The sequence below is a fragment of the Arvicola amphibius genome, chromosome 7, assembly GCF_903992535.2.
Source record: "Arvicola amphibius chromosome 7, mArvAmp1.2, whole genome shotgun sequence".
NCBI classification, from domain to species: domain Eukaryota; kingdom Metazoa; phylum Chordata; class Mammalia; order Rodentia; family Cricetidae; genus Arvicola; species Arvicola amphibius.
Genome location: NC_052053.1, coordinates 81,301,118 through 81,318,515, shown reverse-complemented (window position 1 = coordinate 81,318,515; position 17,398 = coordinate 81,301,118). Strand labels below are relative to the sequence as shown.

General features: G+C 46.4%; 1 protein-coding gene across 13 annotated transcripts in view; it reads right to left on the bottom strand.

Moving 5' to 3' along the window:
* Foxn3 (forkhead box N3) overlaps window positions 1–17,398 on the bottom strand; it is a 375,406-nt gene that overhangs the window by 138,474 nt on the left and 219,534 nt on the right. For all 13 annotated transcript variants that reach the window (XM_038338247.1, XM_038338239.1, XM_038338237.1 and 10 more), the window contains one exon: window positions 14,861–14,973. In XM_038338247.1, coding sequence (XP_038194175.1) covers window positions 14,861–14,973 — 113 coding nt within the window. The remainder of the gene's footprint in view (window positions 1–14,860; window positions 14,974–17,398) is intronic.

The window sequence follows — 17,398 nt, the reverse complement described above, 5'->3', positions numbered from 1 at the left end:
TTTATGTGCTTACCACAAACAAGTTATTGTGATCTGTATTCCCCCCCAAATTTTTGACCATGAAAAATTTCATATACAGTCAAAAGTAAAATCCCAACTGAACACCGTTCCCTCAAGCCATTCAGGGACCTCTGCACTGGATGACTATAAGGTCCCTTCAATACAGTACTCTATGGTGTGGGACAGAAATTCTCAACATGGGCTTTCCTTTGCATGAAACACAAACAGTGAAAATAGTAAACACAGCTCCCATAAGATACACAACATCCAATCCAACCTACAGCTTAAAAATTAATCGGTTTCATTTTAAGAACAAATTTATATTCAGAACAAAATAAAATGAAGAGTATCAAACCCAATAGAGACCTAGAACACTGTACCTGAGCTTCCAATAGAAAGCACAGGAAGAGGCTTTGTGCCTTCTTATTTTTGTGTGGTTTTTTTGGTTGTTGTGGTGGTTTTTGAGTTTGGAGACTCACAAACTCATGCTAAAGACTCTTTCTTGATGAATGTAGACAAAACTCATTGCTTTAGCTACCACGATTCTAAAAGAAAATTCATCCAAACCAAAAGGTGGTTAGTTGTCATCAGCTTTCCATACACATACAATTTTAAGAAGAAATTATGAACATTCATTCGCCAGGATGAAGAAAAGAAGCTGGATTCCAATGGTGGCGTTCAAGGATAAGGAATCCTTTGGATGTGGTGAACTTTGATTCTTTTTCTCTTACTAAAGTCAGTACAAGTAACTCGCAGGTCATAAAACCAAAATGATCAGTTTGAGAAAATATTGTATGTTCTGTTCTGACTCCGTGTGCATCTACCTATCTTTTCTAAACTGGAAGCCACCCTCCTGGATGAGCACACCTACCACTCACCAAGGAGGCTTGTCCTCCCCTCCCCCTTGCCCTCAACAATCCCTTTGCCACCTTTCCTCAGGCCTCTTCCCAACAGACTCACAAGGCTCCCTTCCCGTACTTCTGTTCCCTTAGCTCCACCCCATTTGGGCTGTCCAAACCAGTCTCCACTCCCCTCGCTATGCCTCACACCCTCAGCCCCCTTTCAAAAGGATGCTAACTCAGTTACTTTTCTCATCCTGGCTACGGAATACCTGATCAAAGTATCTTCAGGAACGGAGAGCTTATTTTTGGCTCAGAGTTCAGCATACAGTCCACCATGGTGAAGTCCCAGTGACAGAGCTTCAGGCTTTGGGCGCACTGCATCCATGGTCAGGAAGCAGAGACTGAGGCCAGTGCTCAGCTTATTCCTCCCTTTTCCCATTAAAATGTTTGGCTGTTTTATTATTATTATCATTACACATGTATATGTGTCCAACATGTATGCATGTATGATGTGCAGGCACATGTATAGATGTCAAAGACGGGGCGGGGGGCAGTTCTCTCAATCCAGCTTGTTTTGAGGCAGGGTCCCTCTTGTCCCTGCTGTGCTGCATAAGGCTAGCTGGCCCCAGGCTTCCATCTGGCCTTAGGATTGCTGAGGCTATGGTTTCCTTTGTCATCGCTGGCTTTTTACATGGCTTCCTGGAGTCAAGCTCAGGTTCTCAGGCTTGTACAGCTTGGACTCTTATCAGCCAAGCCACCTCCCAAGCCCCTATTTTTCTCCTTTTTATTCAGTCTGACACATCCAGCCCAGGAAATGGGGCCCGCTCACTTTTAGGGCAGGAGTTCTCAATTCAATTAGGCTAATATAGAGAATACCTTAGAGACAGGCCTGGAGGTTTGTCTCCTAGCTGATTCTCAGCCTGTCGAGTTAACAATATTAACCATCTCCTATACCATTCCTCCTCGCCAAGAATGACATCAACTCTACACGTTGGACAATGTTTCCACCATGGGGTGGCAAATCGCGGTGGAGAAAGAAAAAGTGCAATCAAGCTGGCAAGGTCCCAACTCAGCCATCTGTGGCACATGGCTAACCTTCCTCTCAGCCCTCTCAAATGGAAAACGCAGCAAAGCCTAGCTCACTTGGTTCTTGGGAGGGACCCGGCACACAGTAGGTGCTCATTCAGTGCCTTTTTGTGTGCTCTTGCCCTACATTTAGAACAGTTTGGGTTCAGAAGAGAAGAGGATGTCAATCTGAAATTCTAACCGTGCTAAAAGAGCTGACGTCCAGAGTTCATCTCGCAGACGTCTAAGGCATTGAGTAGAAATAGATTTTTGTTTCACTCAACATCAAAGAGTTGTATTAGAGAAATTCAGATGGTTCTCCTGCAACTTTGACTTCCCCAACCCGATGACAGAGCACACCACATCTAAGAGCTGAGGGCAAGAGGGGCAGTGGCAGAAGAAGGGACTTCAAAGGGTTTTAGTAAGAATAAAATTCCATCGGCATTAACGTGGTATGTGCAACTGTTCTTTCCTCTAAAAAGCTGAGGCGCTGCTGCTGAGTGAGGGGCCTTCAGTACTGAAGAGGATGACGACCCCCCCCCCCGAACGAACACACACACACACACACACACAGAGCAACAGAATCCAGGGTCTGCAGCACCAGGGACAAGAAGGTTTAAATGCTGGGAACGAGGTGCTCCCTCTGTTGGCAGGTAGGACAGACACCATTCCGAGGGCTTTCTTGCTAGGGCAATTCCCTGGGAAGGAAAAGCAGGAGAGCAGGGAGGAACCAGCTTTGTTCTCATCAAAGAGGAAAAGAGTGGAGGGGGAAGCTAATGAGTCACCGAGGAGAGATGTAAGGAGGATTAAGGGTCTGCTGGAGAAAGAGCACAATTGACAGCTTGGCCAGCATAGACTGGAAGCTTTTCCCATTAAGATGAGGGGCTGGGGGTGGGAGCTAGGGCCCTTACCTTACAAGTGCCTGTCAGCAGCACAGCAGGCGTCAGAGGGAGGCTTCTTAGCAAGGGCACAGGAAAGCCACAAGGCTGGGCCATCTTAGGCCTAAGGCACCTAACACACATTTGTCCCTCCTATGGCAGCTGCACAAGCCTATTCCCTGAGAGTATCTGGTACCGTGGGGTCAACAGCCTGGAAATAAGAACCTTCCACACAGAGGCAGCGTAACAGGTCTCCTGGGCTTCAGAAATAGGAGTATCCAAAGAGTACTCACAAGAGCACAGCAGGGCCAGGAGGCAGAAACATCTACTTTGCCAAAATCACCCAGGTACCTCAGAAAAAAGAAATGCAGAGGCCAGCTCCTCATTTCCCTCCAAAGACAGCTGGACTTGGGGCTGAAAATACTTTGAGGTATTTGCATAATGTGTGCTGGCCATCGTAAGAGTAGCCACCTGCCAGTAAATATCTCCCAAAGAACCTCTATGTAAACCTTTGTTTAAATACCCAAGGAACAGAGAGCACTTACAATGAGCCCCGGTTTCCATGGATCTTAAACCCAGCAGAGTGCACAGATTCTGAAGTATAAAAAGACACTTGGTGACACAAAACCAACCAAAACCTAGTGCAGGCAAAAACAAGACCACGTGATTATCGAAAAAAGAGAAATCCTATGCTCCTTCTAGGACTAGACACGAGAGCTGAGCGTCCGATGCATTAATTTGATGTAACATCCCCAAAGTTCTCATGTGAGACAGGTAGTCTTAAACCACAGCAGCAACGACAAGAGGGAGGCTCAGAGAGGTGAGTACCAGATACTCTCGGTATAGGCCTCTGCAGCTGCCATAGGAGGGGCAAATGTGTGTTAGGTGCCTTAGGCCTGAGACGGCCCACGTTCACTTACTGATGGAGTGACCAAGCAAGAGTCACTTTCTGAGACCAAATCTGGCCCAGATCTGCGTTCAGAAGCTGGGAGGGAGCCTGGCGGGCAGACTCTGTCAGTAGGCAGCAGGCAGCCTGGGCTCCATCATGTGTTGACAAAGTAGCCAAGACATCATGTTGACTGGCTGTAGGACCAAGATGGAGTCCTGCTTCCGACTGCTGGCCTACGAAGGGGCAGCACTGGTGGAGGCCACTGTCACCCAGCTCTCACCCCTTGACAGCTTGACATCTTTAGATCATTTTCATTTCCCTGCTCCCGTGTTCCTTCCCAACGAGGATGGCCCATCCATCTGCAGGCCCAATTCAGGTCCCCTCCACAGCAAGTGCTGCGGCTGGGGGCTGGGGCTGGGGCAGACCGGCTGCGGTCAGGCTAGCCCATTGTCCTACAGGCTCTGCTGCAAAGTGAAGGGAGGCAAAGCCAATCTACGTGCGTCAGTTTCCCCAAAGGTTTTAAAGAAAAGGTAGGTGGGGGAATAATTTTAGTTCAGAGATTGGGGGGGAGGAAACGCCACTTTCCTCATAGTTAAAAACAAAAGTCCTTTTGCTCACAATTGGAGAGGGAAGAGGGGAAAAGGAGAAGAGGGGGCAAAAGGGGAGGAGGAAGACAAAGGCAGAGCAAAGCGGGGTGGGCAAAGCTACAAAACACAGAGGACTTTTTCTCTGATTGGATTTTGTGTCCACCTTTACTCTTCAAGAGCACTGCCACCAGGGAGGGGCCTGCTCAGTTCCTCGGAGGCACAGGGTACAGTGAGCAGCTGGTGAACAGATCGCCACCAGAACTTTCCACGTCAAAGTAAACACACGACAAGTCTCAACCTGGTTTGCTGTGATTAGCAACATGCTCTCAAAAAACAGAGATAAGATTAGAAGGCATGTCTGGTGACTGATGGGTGCTTTTCTCCAGACGACAGGAGCATCACCTCCAGTTGGCGAGGGCTTTGGAATTCCTGACGTTTTGCAGAGTCTTGAAGATGGTTTGATAGATAATATGAGCAGAACTTGGTGTCTGAAAAACACCAGAGGCTAAAGAATGTGATCAGAGACTTCGAACAAAAAAAAACCACAAGACCCTGTGGGGCAAGAACAGCAGTTTGACTCCTTCGAGAAGATTTCTATAAAGGGTGGGTGGTGTTCTCATTAGTTCACGGCATAGACAATGGGGGGAAGGTCTGCATGATTTGATAGACAGCTTTTGAAAATGATCTTCTGCTTAGCAAAACACTGCAAAGCTAATCTTGTTCACACGGAAGCAAGTGTCACTACACAGGGGAGGTAACCGCAGGGCAGGAATCAAAGGACGGGATGACGTGGAACGAAGAGTAACGGACTCAGGTCCACTGTGGGCCTGAAAGCTGGACTTACTCCCAGGAGAAAACATAACCCCTCACTTCTGAGGAGCAAGGGCAAGCCTACCGGCCTGATGTTTGGTTTGCGCTTCCCACGGTAGGCTTTGGACAGCTGTAAACATCATGCCAAGAAAGTATATAGCGCCCCACTGCACGTCACAGGCAGCTCAGCAGATCTAAGATCTCAATCTAGAAGGGGAGACATGGGTTCTCCAGTGATGGCAAAGCCCTTTGGCATGACCCAGGCAGCTGTGCAGCTCTGTGCAGCAGCATCAGGGTCACTTCACCCATTCCGTCCATCCATCCGCACTGTAACCCAAGCATCCACCCGGCTTTTGATATGTCTGTTCTGACAGGAGACCATTCTTCCAAATTTGAGCCCAGATCGTTCTGTGTATTATGGCTGCCTCTTGGATCCAAATCCCTCTGTATTGCTGGTACAGGTGGCTGCTATATTCACCTTCATCTGACAGATTTCTGGCTGTCACAAAGAATCTCCCAGCCAGTGCCTTCCTATTCTCTTAAAGGACCCCTCCCATATGGGCAGAAATCTCCTAGAGAGGCCTTTGACGATAGTGGTGGGGATGAGCAGGTCAGCACAGACACTTCGCATTTATTAAGATCACTGACTACACCTCACTACCATTCTGACTGGCACAGTCCGCTGCTGCATACAGTAAAGAAACCTTCTCCTAAGTTCCTCAGTTCTCCTAGGCACCATGCGTCCCACTGCCCCATCTCGTGTGCATGTGTGTGTGTGTGTGCATGCCTGTCTGTCTGTCTGTGTCTGTATGTCTCACATATATAAATGCGGGGGTACTAAAACTGACATCATGCATCCTTCCCCATCACTCTCCCCTGGATTTCTGAGATGGGGGTTTTGCACTGAATCTGGAGCGAACATATTTGGCACGGCCTGTGAGCTCCAGGGATCTTCTAGGCTCCTCCTCTCTGGTGCTAGAATTACAGACACATGACACTACACATTGCTTTTTACTTGCGGCGCGGGGGGGGGGGGGGGGACGGGACCCTAATTTAGGTCCCTCACACTTGAGCAGAAAGAGCCACCCCCCCTGCTCCATATTTCACTTTTCACTGTTGTGTGTGCGGCTGTGTGTGCCACACATGGGAAGGTAAGGGGACGACTTTCAAAATGATCCTCTCCTTCCATCTTTATGTAGCCTCTGGTGACTGAATTTGGGTCAGGCTTCCACAGCAAGGGCCTCAGCGCCTGAACCATCATTCTCACGGGTCCTCATCCTCTCTTTCAATCTCTAACATCCCAAACACTGCTGTAACCAGAAGCTGGAGAAAGAGCAGGCTTGGGTGTGGCAGCGGTTGAGAGCTTTTCTTTTGTTTGTTTTGTATTTATGAAGATTATCATTTCTCATGTTACACTGTAGTAAAAACAAAGAAAATGCCGTCTTTCTTTGTATTATATATGTATCATTTGTTTTCGTGCAATGTTTCTCTTTAGAGTTGCTTCCCATTTCTAGCACAGATCCCTCTCTTACTCTTTGAGAGTGAAAGGTCTGACGACCGCCATGAAGCCAGCCCCATCTGCGGTCATCTCCTCCCTACTTGAAAGCCTCAGGTGCTCAGATGCGAAAGCTGCCAGGCCCTCAGCTGGGCTGTCAGGAGAAGCAAATAGACTCTAAGCAAATATGAAAAGACTCCAGCCCCCCTCCGGGCTCCATCCACACCTCAGCTTTCTTCTCGGGAGGCATCAAAAGCACACTGCATCTCTGTTTTCCCTCGCTCAGGAGTCAGAGCAGGAGAAACTCAGCAGACTCCTAACAGGCTCCGCAGGTCCCCAAGAGCGCAGAGATGAGAGTCACTCCAACTAGCTTGGCTCTCTGGGCCAGGAATTTTATTCAGTACCTGAGTAAAATAGACATCCTCAGCCACACGGCTTACACATTCAACTTCCAAGTATGAACGGACAGAATGAGATGCGATGAATGGACCCAGTATTCATGAGATCCACCTAGAATCTAACTGCTCCACGGTAGCACGGGCTGTTTTCCAAGTAAATAAAACGCCGCCGCGCTGAATGAGAATGAAATGTACAACACACAGCACACCCGAGGCAAAATGCTGAGGTCGAAGATATTCTACGAGACCAACTCACAGAACATAGCAGAAGTCAACAGATAATGAGATTTGATATGAAAATGAAATTATAGTCAACTAATGGATTTTAAAGCTTATACTGGGCAGCATAACTCTTAGAAATAAAGAGTACTCCTATATTTGAAATGCTTTCTGCTCTGATTTTTCTGACAAAACGAGATGTACATCTCGAGTACCAGCGCAGAGAACTCGGCAGTCCGATCCCGTATCTATTTTACATTAACTTAGCACACTCGCCCACCAGTTTAGCACAATGAGGCTTCATACTGATTTTCTGTTTTTTAATATACCTTTAAAAATGATTCTAAGAAAAAAGTATCAGTTTAAATATCTTTCCAAATATGTAATATCTCACCCATTAAAATAAAGTTAATACAAATATGTGTGTTGACAACAAAGGGCATTCAAAGAATTATTATGATTTCCATCAGGTATGGTGCTTACTATGAAATACAAGGGTAATGCTGCAGCCACTACCCAAGTCTTCCCATGCTCTTGATACTTGACCAAACTCAAACACAAAATGGCACAGTCATCTAACAAATGCCCTCACTGCAAAGTTAAGCCTGGTTTCACGGTAGCTTTGTGGTTCTTCTATCACACAATATTTTACAGAATTGGAAGGAAAGACGTTGTGTGTGTGGTAGGGGGAGGGCAGTATCATCCGATCCAAGCAATGAATAAGCTATTTTTGCTGTGTGCAAAGTCAGCATTTCAAGTAGAGGAATTAACACTGTTGTGTTAACAAGCTTAACATTTTAAGGATCTACTGATCTCTTAATTGTCTAAAAGGATAAGTTTCCCAAGCACCTCAATAGCTTTTTTCCCCTTCCCCAGGCTTTTCCCAAGGAGCCCTTACCAGTGTGAAGTCTCACCCCAGAGGCTAAGGCTATTTGCCTGGTGGGCCCTGTCAGGGATATTCAGATGGATGAACGTTGAGGTAGATATACAATGACCACACACTTGGCAAGGTTACTCTGTCTAAAGAATTACAAAGCATGTGAACACGGCAGCAGGAAGGAGCCACTAAAACTCTGCTGAGTTAACATTAAAACAACCATTTTCACTACAGACCTTAATATCAGAAAAGCCAAATTCTTAGAAAAGGCCACTAATGTCCTACTGGTGGCTCCAAATTAAATTTCTGCAGAGACAGAGAGAGAGAGAGAGAGAGAGAGAGAGAGAGAGAGAGAACATAAAGAGCATGTCTGGGGTTACATATACAAACGTACATACACACACACACACACACACACAGGTTCAGACAGGGTTTCTCTGTGTAATCTTGGCTGTCTTGAAACTCACTCTGTAAACCAGGATGATCACGAACTCACAGAGATCTACCTGCCTCTGCTTCCCTGGTACTAGGATTAAAGGTGTATGCCACCACCACCTGGCTTCTTTAATGTATTTTTAAAGTAAGACTAAAAATGTCTTGAAGTGTTTTCTAAACACTACATGAAAACAAATGATAACATACGAAGCCATTCTTCTCAAAGTGATGGTTTCTTAAGAAGCCACAGGAGGCCTGATGGGAAACAAGGAGCCCCCTCGATCCATGCTCCTGACCACTTAGAACTCTCACATGGCCAATCTGTCACAGTGGCCCGGTATGGCTGAGACTCAGGGATTTCTGTAGATCCACCAGAAAACCCTACCAAGCTCACTAAGCCTGGCTCACAAACAATCACCTCCATTCTGTAACAACTGACCATGCAGGAAACTCGCTAAGCCTTCCTGGTGCATCCCACAACCTGTTCCTCATCTGTGCCGAAGGCGGACACAGCACTTTCCTGCAGACTGTTTGGACTGATGCCTCTACTAATAAAAACACTATAGCAGACAGAACTTGCTACAGCAATCTGCTGTCACAAACACTGTGGCTAACGGTGTCAACAGGTTCTAGGATATCAACTTAGTAATGAGACAGTTAAATGCCACCTGACATGGTCCTCAAATGACAAAACTTAGTTCTTCTACTGGGGAACTACCTTTTAATTTCACCATCAGACATGGAGAAAGGCAAAAAGAAAAAAATGGGAATATCACTTAAAAGTTGATAGGAAGCTGAAAAGATGGCTCAACAGACAAAGAAAGACACTTGTCACCAATTGGACCAATTGGACCTGAGTTCAATTCCCAGGAGCCATAGGTAGAAGGAATCCCGCAAGTTGTCCTCAGACCCCCTACGTGTATGAACAGCTAAACACAAAATAAGCAAATGTAATTAAAGTTGGTGGGAACACAGAGTATAGCTTCAGAAGGCCTCTGGCAGCATCCATGAAAAGCGCACCTATGCTCCCACGAGAAGGCCCCGTTTAGGAAGGGTAGCCATACAATCAGTCCACTGTGCTTTCCAGAATAAAAGGCAAGATATCCAAAAAATACCAGTCCTCCCTCCTCTGAAGTCCATGCTTGCACCTGACCTTGGCAAAAGCGTGGAGTCCTTATGCAAGCTTTGGCCTTAGTCTCTGAACTCAGCCACAGGGACTCTACAAAGCACAGCTGAAGCAGGGGCGGTGGTGGCGCACACCTTTAATTCCAACCCTCAAGAGGCAGAGGCAGGGGGATCTCTGTGAGTTTGAGGCCAGGCTGGTCTACAAGAGCTAGTTCCAGGACAGGCTCCAAATCAACAGAGAAACCCTGTCTCGAAAAACCAAAACAAATTTTTTAAAAAGCCATAGCTGAAATGAGAAAGGGCCAAGAACGAACGCTAAATGACATGACATCCCTCTTATGGCTCAGCAGATCCTACAAGGAGTGGGAGGAAGTAAAAGCCCTGACGGATGGTCAGCTCTTCAATGATACCGTGACAATGACAGAGGAGTCCTTGGGCAACTGCTTGATCAGGCGAGGATAGTTCACCCTCTTATGGCAAGAATGATTTGGGTGTAAAATAAGGAGCTAATTCAACTAGTCTGTGTTTGGGGAACTGGTTCTTTGATCTACAACTTGGGGAGTTCCCATATCCCCATTTGGTGTCCCGCCATGTCAACATCCTACATTCCTATGACACATCTGTCACGACTAAGACATCAACATGAGCACAGGTAACTGGTATTCATTCACTTTCTCTGTCTGATGTCCCTTTCTGCTGCAGAGTCGTGTAGTCACCATGTCCCCCCAACCCCCCCCCAGCCTGCTCTGGCTGTACAGGTTTCTTAGAGATCCCTTGTTTCTGATGACCTCAGCAGCTGTGAGGAATGCCATCCTGATGGAGGACAGAGCTGATGGCTGAGTTTCCCCTGAGCTTAAAACAGCTTACAGGTTTCAGCAGGAAGACCGCCACTTGAATTTATACATCCCCTACACCCCCAAAGACCCACATGCTGAAGGGTTAGCCACTAGCTTGAGGCTGGGAGATAGTGGATGTGGGGCCCACTAGAAGGAAGTTGGGTAACTGGCAGGGGTGTGGGGGAGAGGAGCACCATCTTGAAGGGGTTATTGGAACCCAAGCACTTAACTTGGTCTTTTCTCTTCTCGCCCACTCTGCTGCCCTACTGTCGTGAGGAAAGCAGCCTCCGCTAACACGCGCATTCCTGCCACACGTGTGCATGAGCGGCCACTTTCATAAAGTAATAGGGCCAAGGGACACGAACAGAAACTGCGAGCCAAAACCATCTTTTATGCCTTTATTCACTTGAGGTATTGTCACGGAGGCAGGAGACTGGCCGCACAACATGATATCATGTTAGGCATGCCTGCTATCTTCTGCCACGGAAGAGGAGTTCAAAAATTATTGACTTTTATGTATATGGGTTTATGCCTGCATGTATATCTGTGCAACGTGTGTGCTCGGTGCCCACAGAGGCCAGAGAGCTGCTGGGAAGTGAACCTGGGTCCTCTGGAAGATCAGCCAGTGGTCTTAACTGGTGAGCCATCTCTCTGGCCCTAGATGAGGAGCTCTGATTGACAGGTAGCATTTGTCAGGTTTTCGCACTATAAACATCTTTTAGGGCCACTCTCTATAGCCTACTCATTGCAACAAGTTCTTATGAAGAACTATTCCAATCAATGACATGGGATTTTTCTCTATGAGAAATTTAGCTCATTTTTTTCTATTAATCCAAGATCACAGACACTTGTTTTATATTTTGTTTACAATGCAATTAACACCATTTAGTCCACTGTTCCAATTGTCCCAGCTGGTTCACAGAAGTAATTTTTGGATGGTACCAGTGTCCTGAAACACACCCATCTTTGCGTTTTCAACACACCCCATACTTTCTGCTTCTCCAGAATGTTAAGGGTTGAACTATACCTTCCTAAAATTCCTGTTTGCAGAGTGCTAGGCCCTAGTATCTCAGAAATTGACCATATTTCAAATTTGTATCATTGAGGAAGTTAAAAGTCACACTGGAATAAGGTGGGCTCTTAATCAAAAATGCTTAGTCCCTCCTAAGACGAACAGATTTAGAGGAAATCATGTGAAGTATAAGACAAAGATGGGGTCGACGCTCCTACAAGTCACAAAATGTCATTGTGAGTCAGGAAGCCACCAGAACCAGGGCAAAGGCCGGCAGATCTCCCCCCACAGCTCCAGAAGAACCCAGTCCTGCTAACGGCGAGTCAGGAAGCCACCAGAACCAGGGCAAAGGCCGGCAGATCTCCCCCACAGCTCCAGAAGATCCCAGTCCTGCTAACGCGAGTCAGGAAGCCACCAGAACCAGGGCAAAGGCCGGCAGATCTTCCCCCACAGCTCCAGAAGAACCCAGCCCTGCTAACACCTTAGACGCCTGCAGCTAGGTCTCTGAGGCAGTCCGTTTATGCTGTCTGACTCACTCAGCTGTGGCTCTTTGTCGTGGTGGCCTACGCAAGCTAATACAAAGGCTAACATCACCGAGCTCTCTGCGTTTCAGTTAAAAACGGTATTTAGAAATAAGAAAGAAAGCGGGTGTAGAACATTCTAACAAAATCTTGGAAAGCAGGTGCAAGCCGACATAATGCAATGTTTAGCATTACATTTGGGTGTGAACAAGGTTGGGGGCAGTGTTTTCCGATGCCTTGATTTCCTCACAAAGCTGCCACCTGCAGCACAGTCCACTGCTGCTGCCAAGCACACCTGCGTGCCAGAGCAATGGTGCCCTTCTTGTATAATCACTATCTCCCCAGCATGCCATGTACCAGCTCCGGGGAAGGCAAACACTTCTCAGGTGTCCTTCACAGTGACTCCACACAGGGCGGGAAATGATCCCGTGAGTCTCACAGTGGACCTGGCCGGATCAGGTGAATTCGGCATTGTGGTATCTGTTTATGACTGGCGCTCCCACCCCATCTTCCCAAAGTCATATCAACAAGCAGCCTGGTGCATAGAAATCCCTTGCCAGTCAGGTATGGAGCAGCCTCAGTATGACTTCACACACCCCAGACTCCTCCAGCAAACTCAAGGGCATGGAGAGAGCAAGGTGCTCTCTGAAATCAAAACATGGAAGAGACAGGCAGGAATCTCACCTGTCACCTCATTCCGCATCCAGTGACCTCGATGGACTTGAAATCTCAGCCCATGCATGGGTAACTAACAGAAAGTAACTGTGCCCTCTATCCTCAGTTAACTGGGAGAAAGGGAAATTATTTTTACTATAAAAACTCTGGTTCATCTGCATTTTTATGCCCCTATTAAAACTCAAGTGAAGCCATTAGGCTATGCCCAGATCACGATACCTCTGGCCTGAGAATATTCTACTTGCAAGCCCCAGAACTCTGTTATGATCCTTCATATTATTAAATAATTGCAGTGTGTCCCTTGGGGTCACATTTGGCAACAAGACACTGGCCTAAATGAACAAATGAAACGACCCAGTGAATAACACATTTTTTAACCTGCTAGAAGCAAGCGAGTGTGACATACGTCTTGGGTGGAATCTAGAGAAACAAGTGGAGTGGGAATCAGAGACTGTGAATATGGAAAATATTTCAATAATTAGTGCTAGGCTCGCCACCAATACCAGAGAGGAGCAATTCTCTACTCCAATCCCAGTTTACATTTCAGGAGTGGTTACAACCACAAGCAGAAAGCCGAGCATATGGCTCTGTCCTTCTGGACATTTCTACAATGTAAGATAGGATGTTCTGGAAAATCCCATTTTTTCCTCCTACGGCTATATGACCTCAAGTTGTCATTTCAAATAAGGGATGCTTCCACTGATTTTTATGAACACAGACAAAAGCTGCTACAACCTTGGTGTCCAACCCCCCCCATCCCAGCCCCTAAAAAATACCCCTGTGAACCAACTGTAGTTGCTATGGAGGGTTATTTGTTTCTAAGGCAACAGCGTATATCTAAGTACTAATGGCCTGTCCTTTTGCCAGGCAACAAACAGCCTTGTGATGCAAGTGCACCTGTCTCGGCTACGTGTTACTATGGAGACACTCCAGTTGCTATGGCTACCATCACGCTAATCGCCTAGCAAAGGCAGACATACAGCAGTCTTCTCATAGAGCCCAGCTGCTTCTCCTGTCTCTTGCCGGAGACTGATTGTCTAGGGCCTGTGATGGAATGCACAAGAACTTCATTAATGCCACGTCAGAGGCTCACTTTGTGTGCCCTCCTGCAGAACAAACATCAGAACAGAAAAATCTGCAAGTGGACTGTAAAATTCCCCAGGCTTCTGACATCAGGCCATTGCCAATTAACATAATGTCTACTCCAGGGGCAATTTCTTTTAACTGGATAGTTACAAAAGGAACGTTGCTGCATGTCTTTTAGAACTTCTTGGTAGGGGACTAGAAAGATGGATCACTGATTAAGAGCATAGCTGCTCTTCCAGAGGACCCAAGTTCAATTCCCAGCACTGACACGGTGGCTCAAACCATCTGTAACTCCAGTTCCAGAGGATGCAGTGTCCGCCTCCAGACTCCAGACAGCAAGCACACAAATGCTACACAGACATAAACGCAGACACATATACATGAATAAACAAAATAAATTTCAAAAACTTTTTTGGTAGGGTTGATGACAAATCCAAGCACCAAGAATAGCTAAGGCGCCACACTTTGAAATCTGGTTCTTTGTTCTGTATGGCCTTTTCTTCTAATCTCGTATTAACAGGCTTCTTCAAACCGTGACAATTTACTTCACCACCCCCCTTTTTATATTTATTTGTAAAAATGCACTCATGACCCCAATCCCATGACAACAGGCACGTGAGGAGGAAAAGTGGCCACCGCTCTCAAGGCAAACACTTAGTAACCACAACAAACCCATCACTCAGGAACCTGTCTACATGGAAACGGGGTGACAACAAGCGAGTGAGCCTTCTCTCTCAACATCTGCATGGTCAGGCTGTGGAAAGGTGGGATCACCTGTATGCCTTGCCGCTTGTACCCCAACAAAATGTGACATACAGAAACATGGAAGCTGTCAGCGTTCCTCTGTAAATGTCTCTACCGAGGAAGACATTATTCTACCTACCGGGAAGCCTGGAGACACACTCCCTGGAGCAGAGACAGGGTAAGGTTTGAAGGAAATACATCAATGGATGTACCTCCTAATCATACTTATATTTTTTCTCATTTATTGCAGTTATTTTTAAAAATCTCACACAGCCTACTAAATTAGTTTTAGAGCCTGACTCCTTTAGACTAACACAATTCCAGGAGACTTGAAAAAAAAAAAATCAGATAGTCCAATTTACTTACCTTTGATAAGCCTGAGGGGTGGGAGGTGGGTGGTAGGGTGTCTTTTTCAAAGCCTGAATTAGGTTTTGTCTATACTCTGGGTCTATGCACCACAATGACCCTTTCCCGATACTCTGCAAAGAAAAATTAAAATGAAAACATATTAATACAATATTATTAATTATACCAACACAGCACAGGGTATTTTGTAGTAGACAAATACATAGCTATACTATAGTTACTCTTAAAAGCCTCCTGTTATTTATTAACAATTTCCCAGGCGTAAATGTTGTCCTCTGACAATAGGACACCATAAAGGGCTCGTACCTTCTTCTCACTGAGTTGGACAAACCAGAGAAACATGTTGCTACCAGACCATGCTGATACAACAGCACAATTTCCACATCTGAACTACCCAAATACAAGAATCTCTTATTTTTCAGTATAAATTTGGAAGAAAATACATATTCTCTTCCAAATTCTATAATTTGGCTGGCATTCACGTTAGGAGCACTGAGACGACCTCCACGCTCCATCTCTGCTCTTCTGCTCCCAGCTGTTTTCAACCACAGTACACTGGCGTGATCTTACAAGAACAGAAAAGTAAGCCACTCATTGTTTTTACCCCCCCCCAAACTTGCTCACAAAAGAACATTTATGCTTGCAATGGAATTCATAATTTCCTTCCCCCAAGAAACAAAAGACTTCAGGCAACAAAAGCAAACCTAATCCAGAATCCAATGTATTTTTATATTTTTATTTGGGGGTGGTGGGGAGGGGGGGCACGGGACTGAGGGACAATGGGGGGGGGGGAACACTTCCATTCACAGCAATTTGCTCCAGTCTCTAGGAATCTTTAGAAGAGGTCACACTTTAAAAAGTGCCAATTGGCTAAAGCTGTTCCCTGTGGAGGAAAGGAAGCGTCTGCCCTGAAGGCCACTTTTGGGCGGGCTGGAGACAACTGGTTAAAGATCAGCATTTTGCTTTAAAAGTGGTTGGGGGGGGGGGGCTTAAGTGGTGCCTGGAACAGCTCTTTCACTGCCCTGCTTCCAAGTGGGCCAGGGTACCCAAATCATTTGATGAGGTCACTTCTAAATATTTGCTGATTTGAAAAGAAAAAAAGCTGAATGAGCCACCCAACCCTGCCTCCCTTAGAGTTTCCCTCACTGCTCTCCTCCAGGAAGCCTGGTGGTGTCTTCCAATGTTTAGAAAAGCAAACAAGAAAACCTTTTAACTAACACAAGAACCAAGCCAGTCCAGAAATCTTTGAAGAGTTTTTTTTTTAGTTCTGTATTTCAGTTGTCACTTCACCGAATAGCTCTCTTACAAGCCTTGTGCATTCATGGTGTGTGTTAAAATAATTCTCAAGCCTCAGGAACATCAGAGCAACTAGAATGAACTCTTTCTAGTGTACTGGGGACAGGAGAGGCCTACAAAGCCATGGTCAAAGGCCACAGGAACCAGCCCAGTCGCCAGGTTCCGGAACATTTATGCTAAAGACATACGCGCAGGGTTTAATCACCTGGGCAAGTAAAGACCTGAAAGTCATCAGCTTTCCCCAGCCTTTCTTTCCATGCTCACAATTTTAAGTCTGATAGAGTTTGAAGGACTTGACCCAGCCTTTCCAAGCAGAGTGGGTCCTCGATCCTCCATCTCTTCCTATGGAAAAAGCTGCCTGGTGTACTTTAAAGGAAGGTGAGGTGTGGGGAGGTGTGGGGAGGGCTGGGAGGACAATGAGTTACCAAACTATGCTGACATAAAAAAAGCAAATACATAGCTATACTCTTCTGCGGTGGGAGGACTGGCCTGACCCTCTTCATCAAAGGCTCTCTCTCAGTTAAGCCCTTGGCCAGGGGACCAGCACAGGTGTAGGGAAGGCCATAGTCAACACGCAAGAGAAGAAACACTTCTGCAAGGAGATGATCCCAGCAGCAGGAGCCTAAGGGCCTCTGTTCTCATCAAGATGGCTTTCAAGGCAGGGACAGTTTAATCTTTCACCTGAAAAAACCCTCAACAAAGAGCAACCAGCCTTCTGGGGTAAGCAAGCAAATGCCAAGAATGTGGTTCTCCCAACCCCAACTCAAGTATCCTGTTTATGAGGCTGTGATGCTATTTAAAGATGAGATGGAATAAACCCCAGATCTGTGCCGAACAATCCCCCAGTAAGTGATCCAGCTCCTGAGAGGAAGGCTGAAAAGTGAGACTGGGCAGTCTGCAGCCACATAACCACGCCTGTGTGGCCATGGACAAGCATGGTGCCTGGAGAGAGACGGGCAAACCCAGGGATGGTGTGACATCAAACCCTAACACAGAAGCCATGCCTGCAGGTACCCAAGAAAGAAGTGAATAGATCCTAACAGAGAAAACATACCTGACTAGACATGTCTCACTACCTTAAATCTGATGGTTTTGTTAGCCCAATGCTGGCATGGGAGGAGTTTTTGAAAATTGAAAATCTTCACGTGACTTGGCTGAACAGCATGTTGGTAAGAGTCTTAGTATTCTAACAAAAGCCCGTTCACGACTCTATCTGCTCCCCAGGCACCCCATACACCAAGC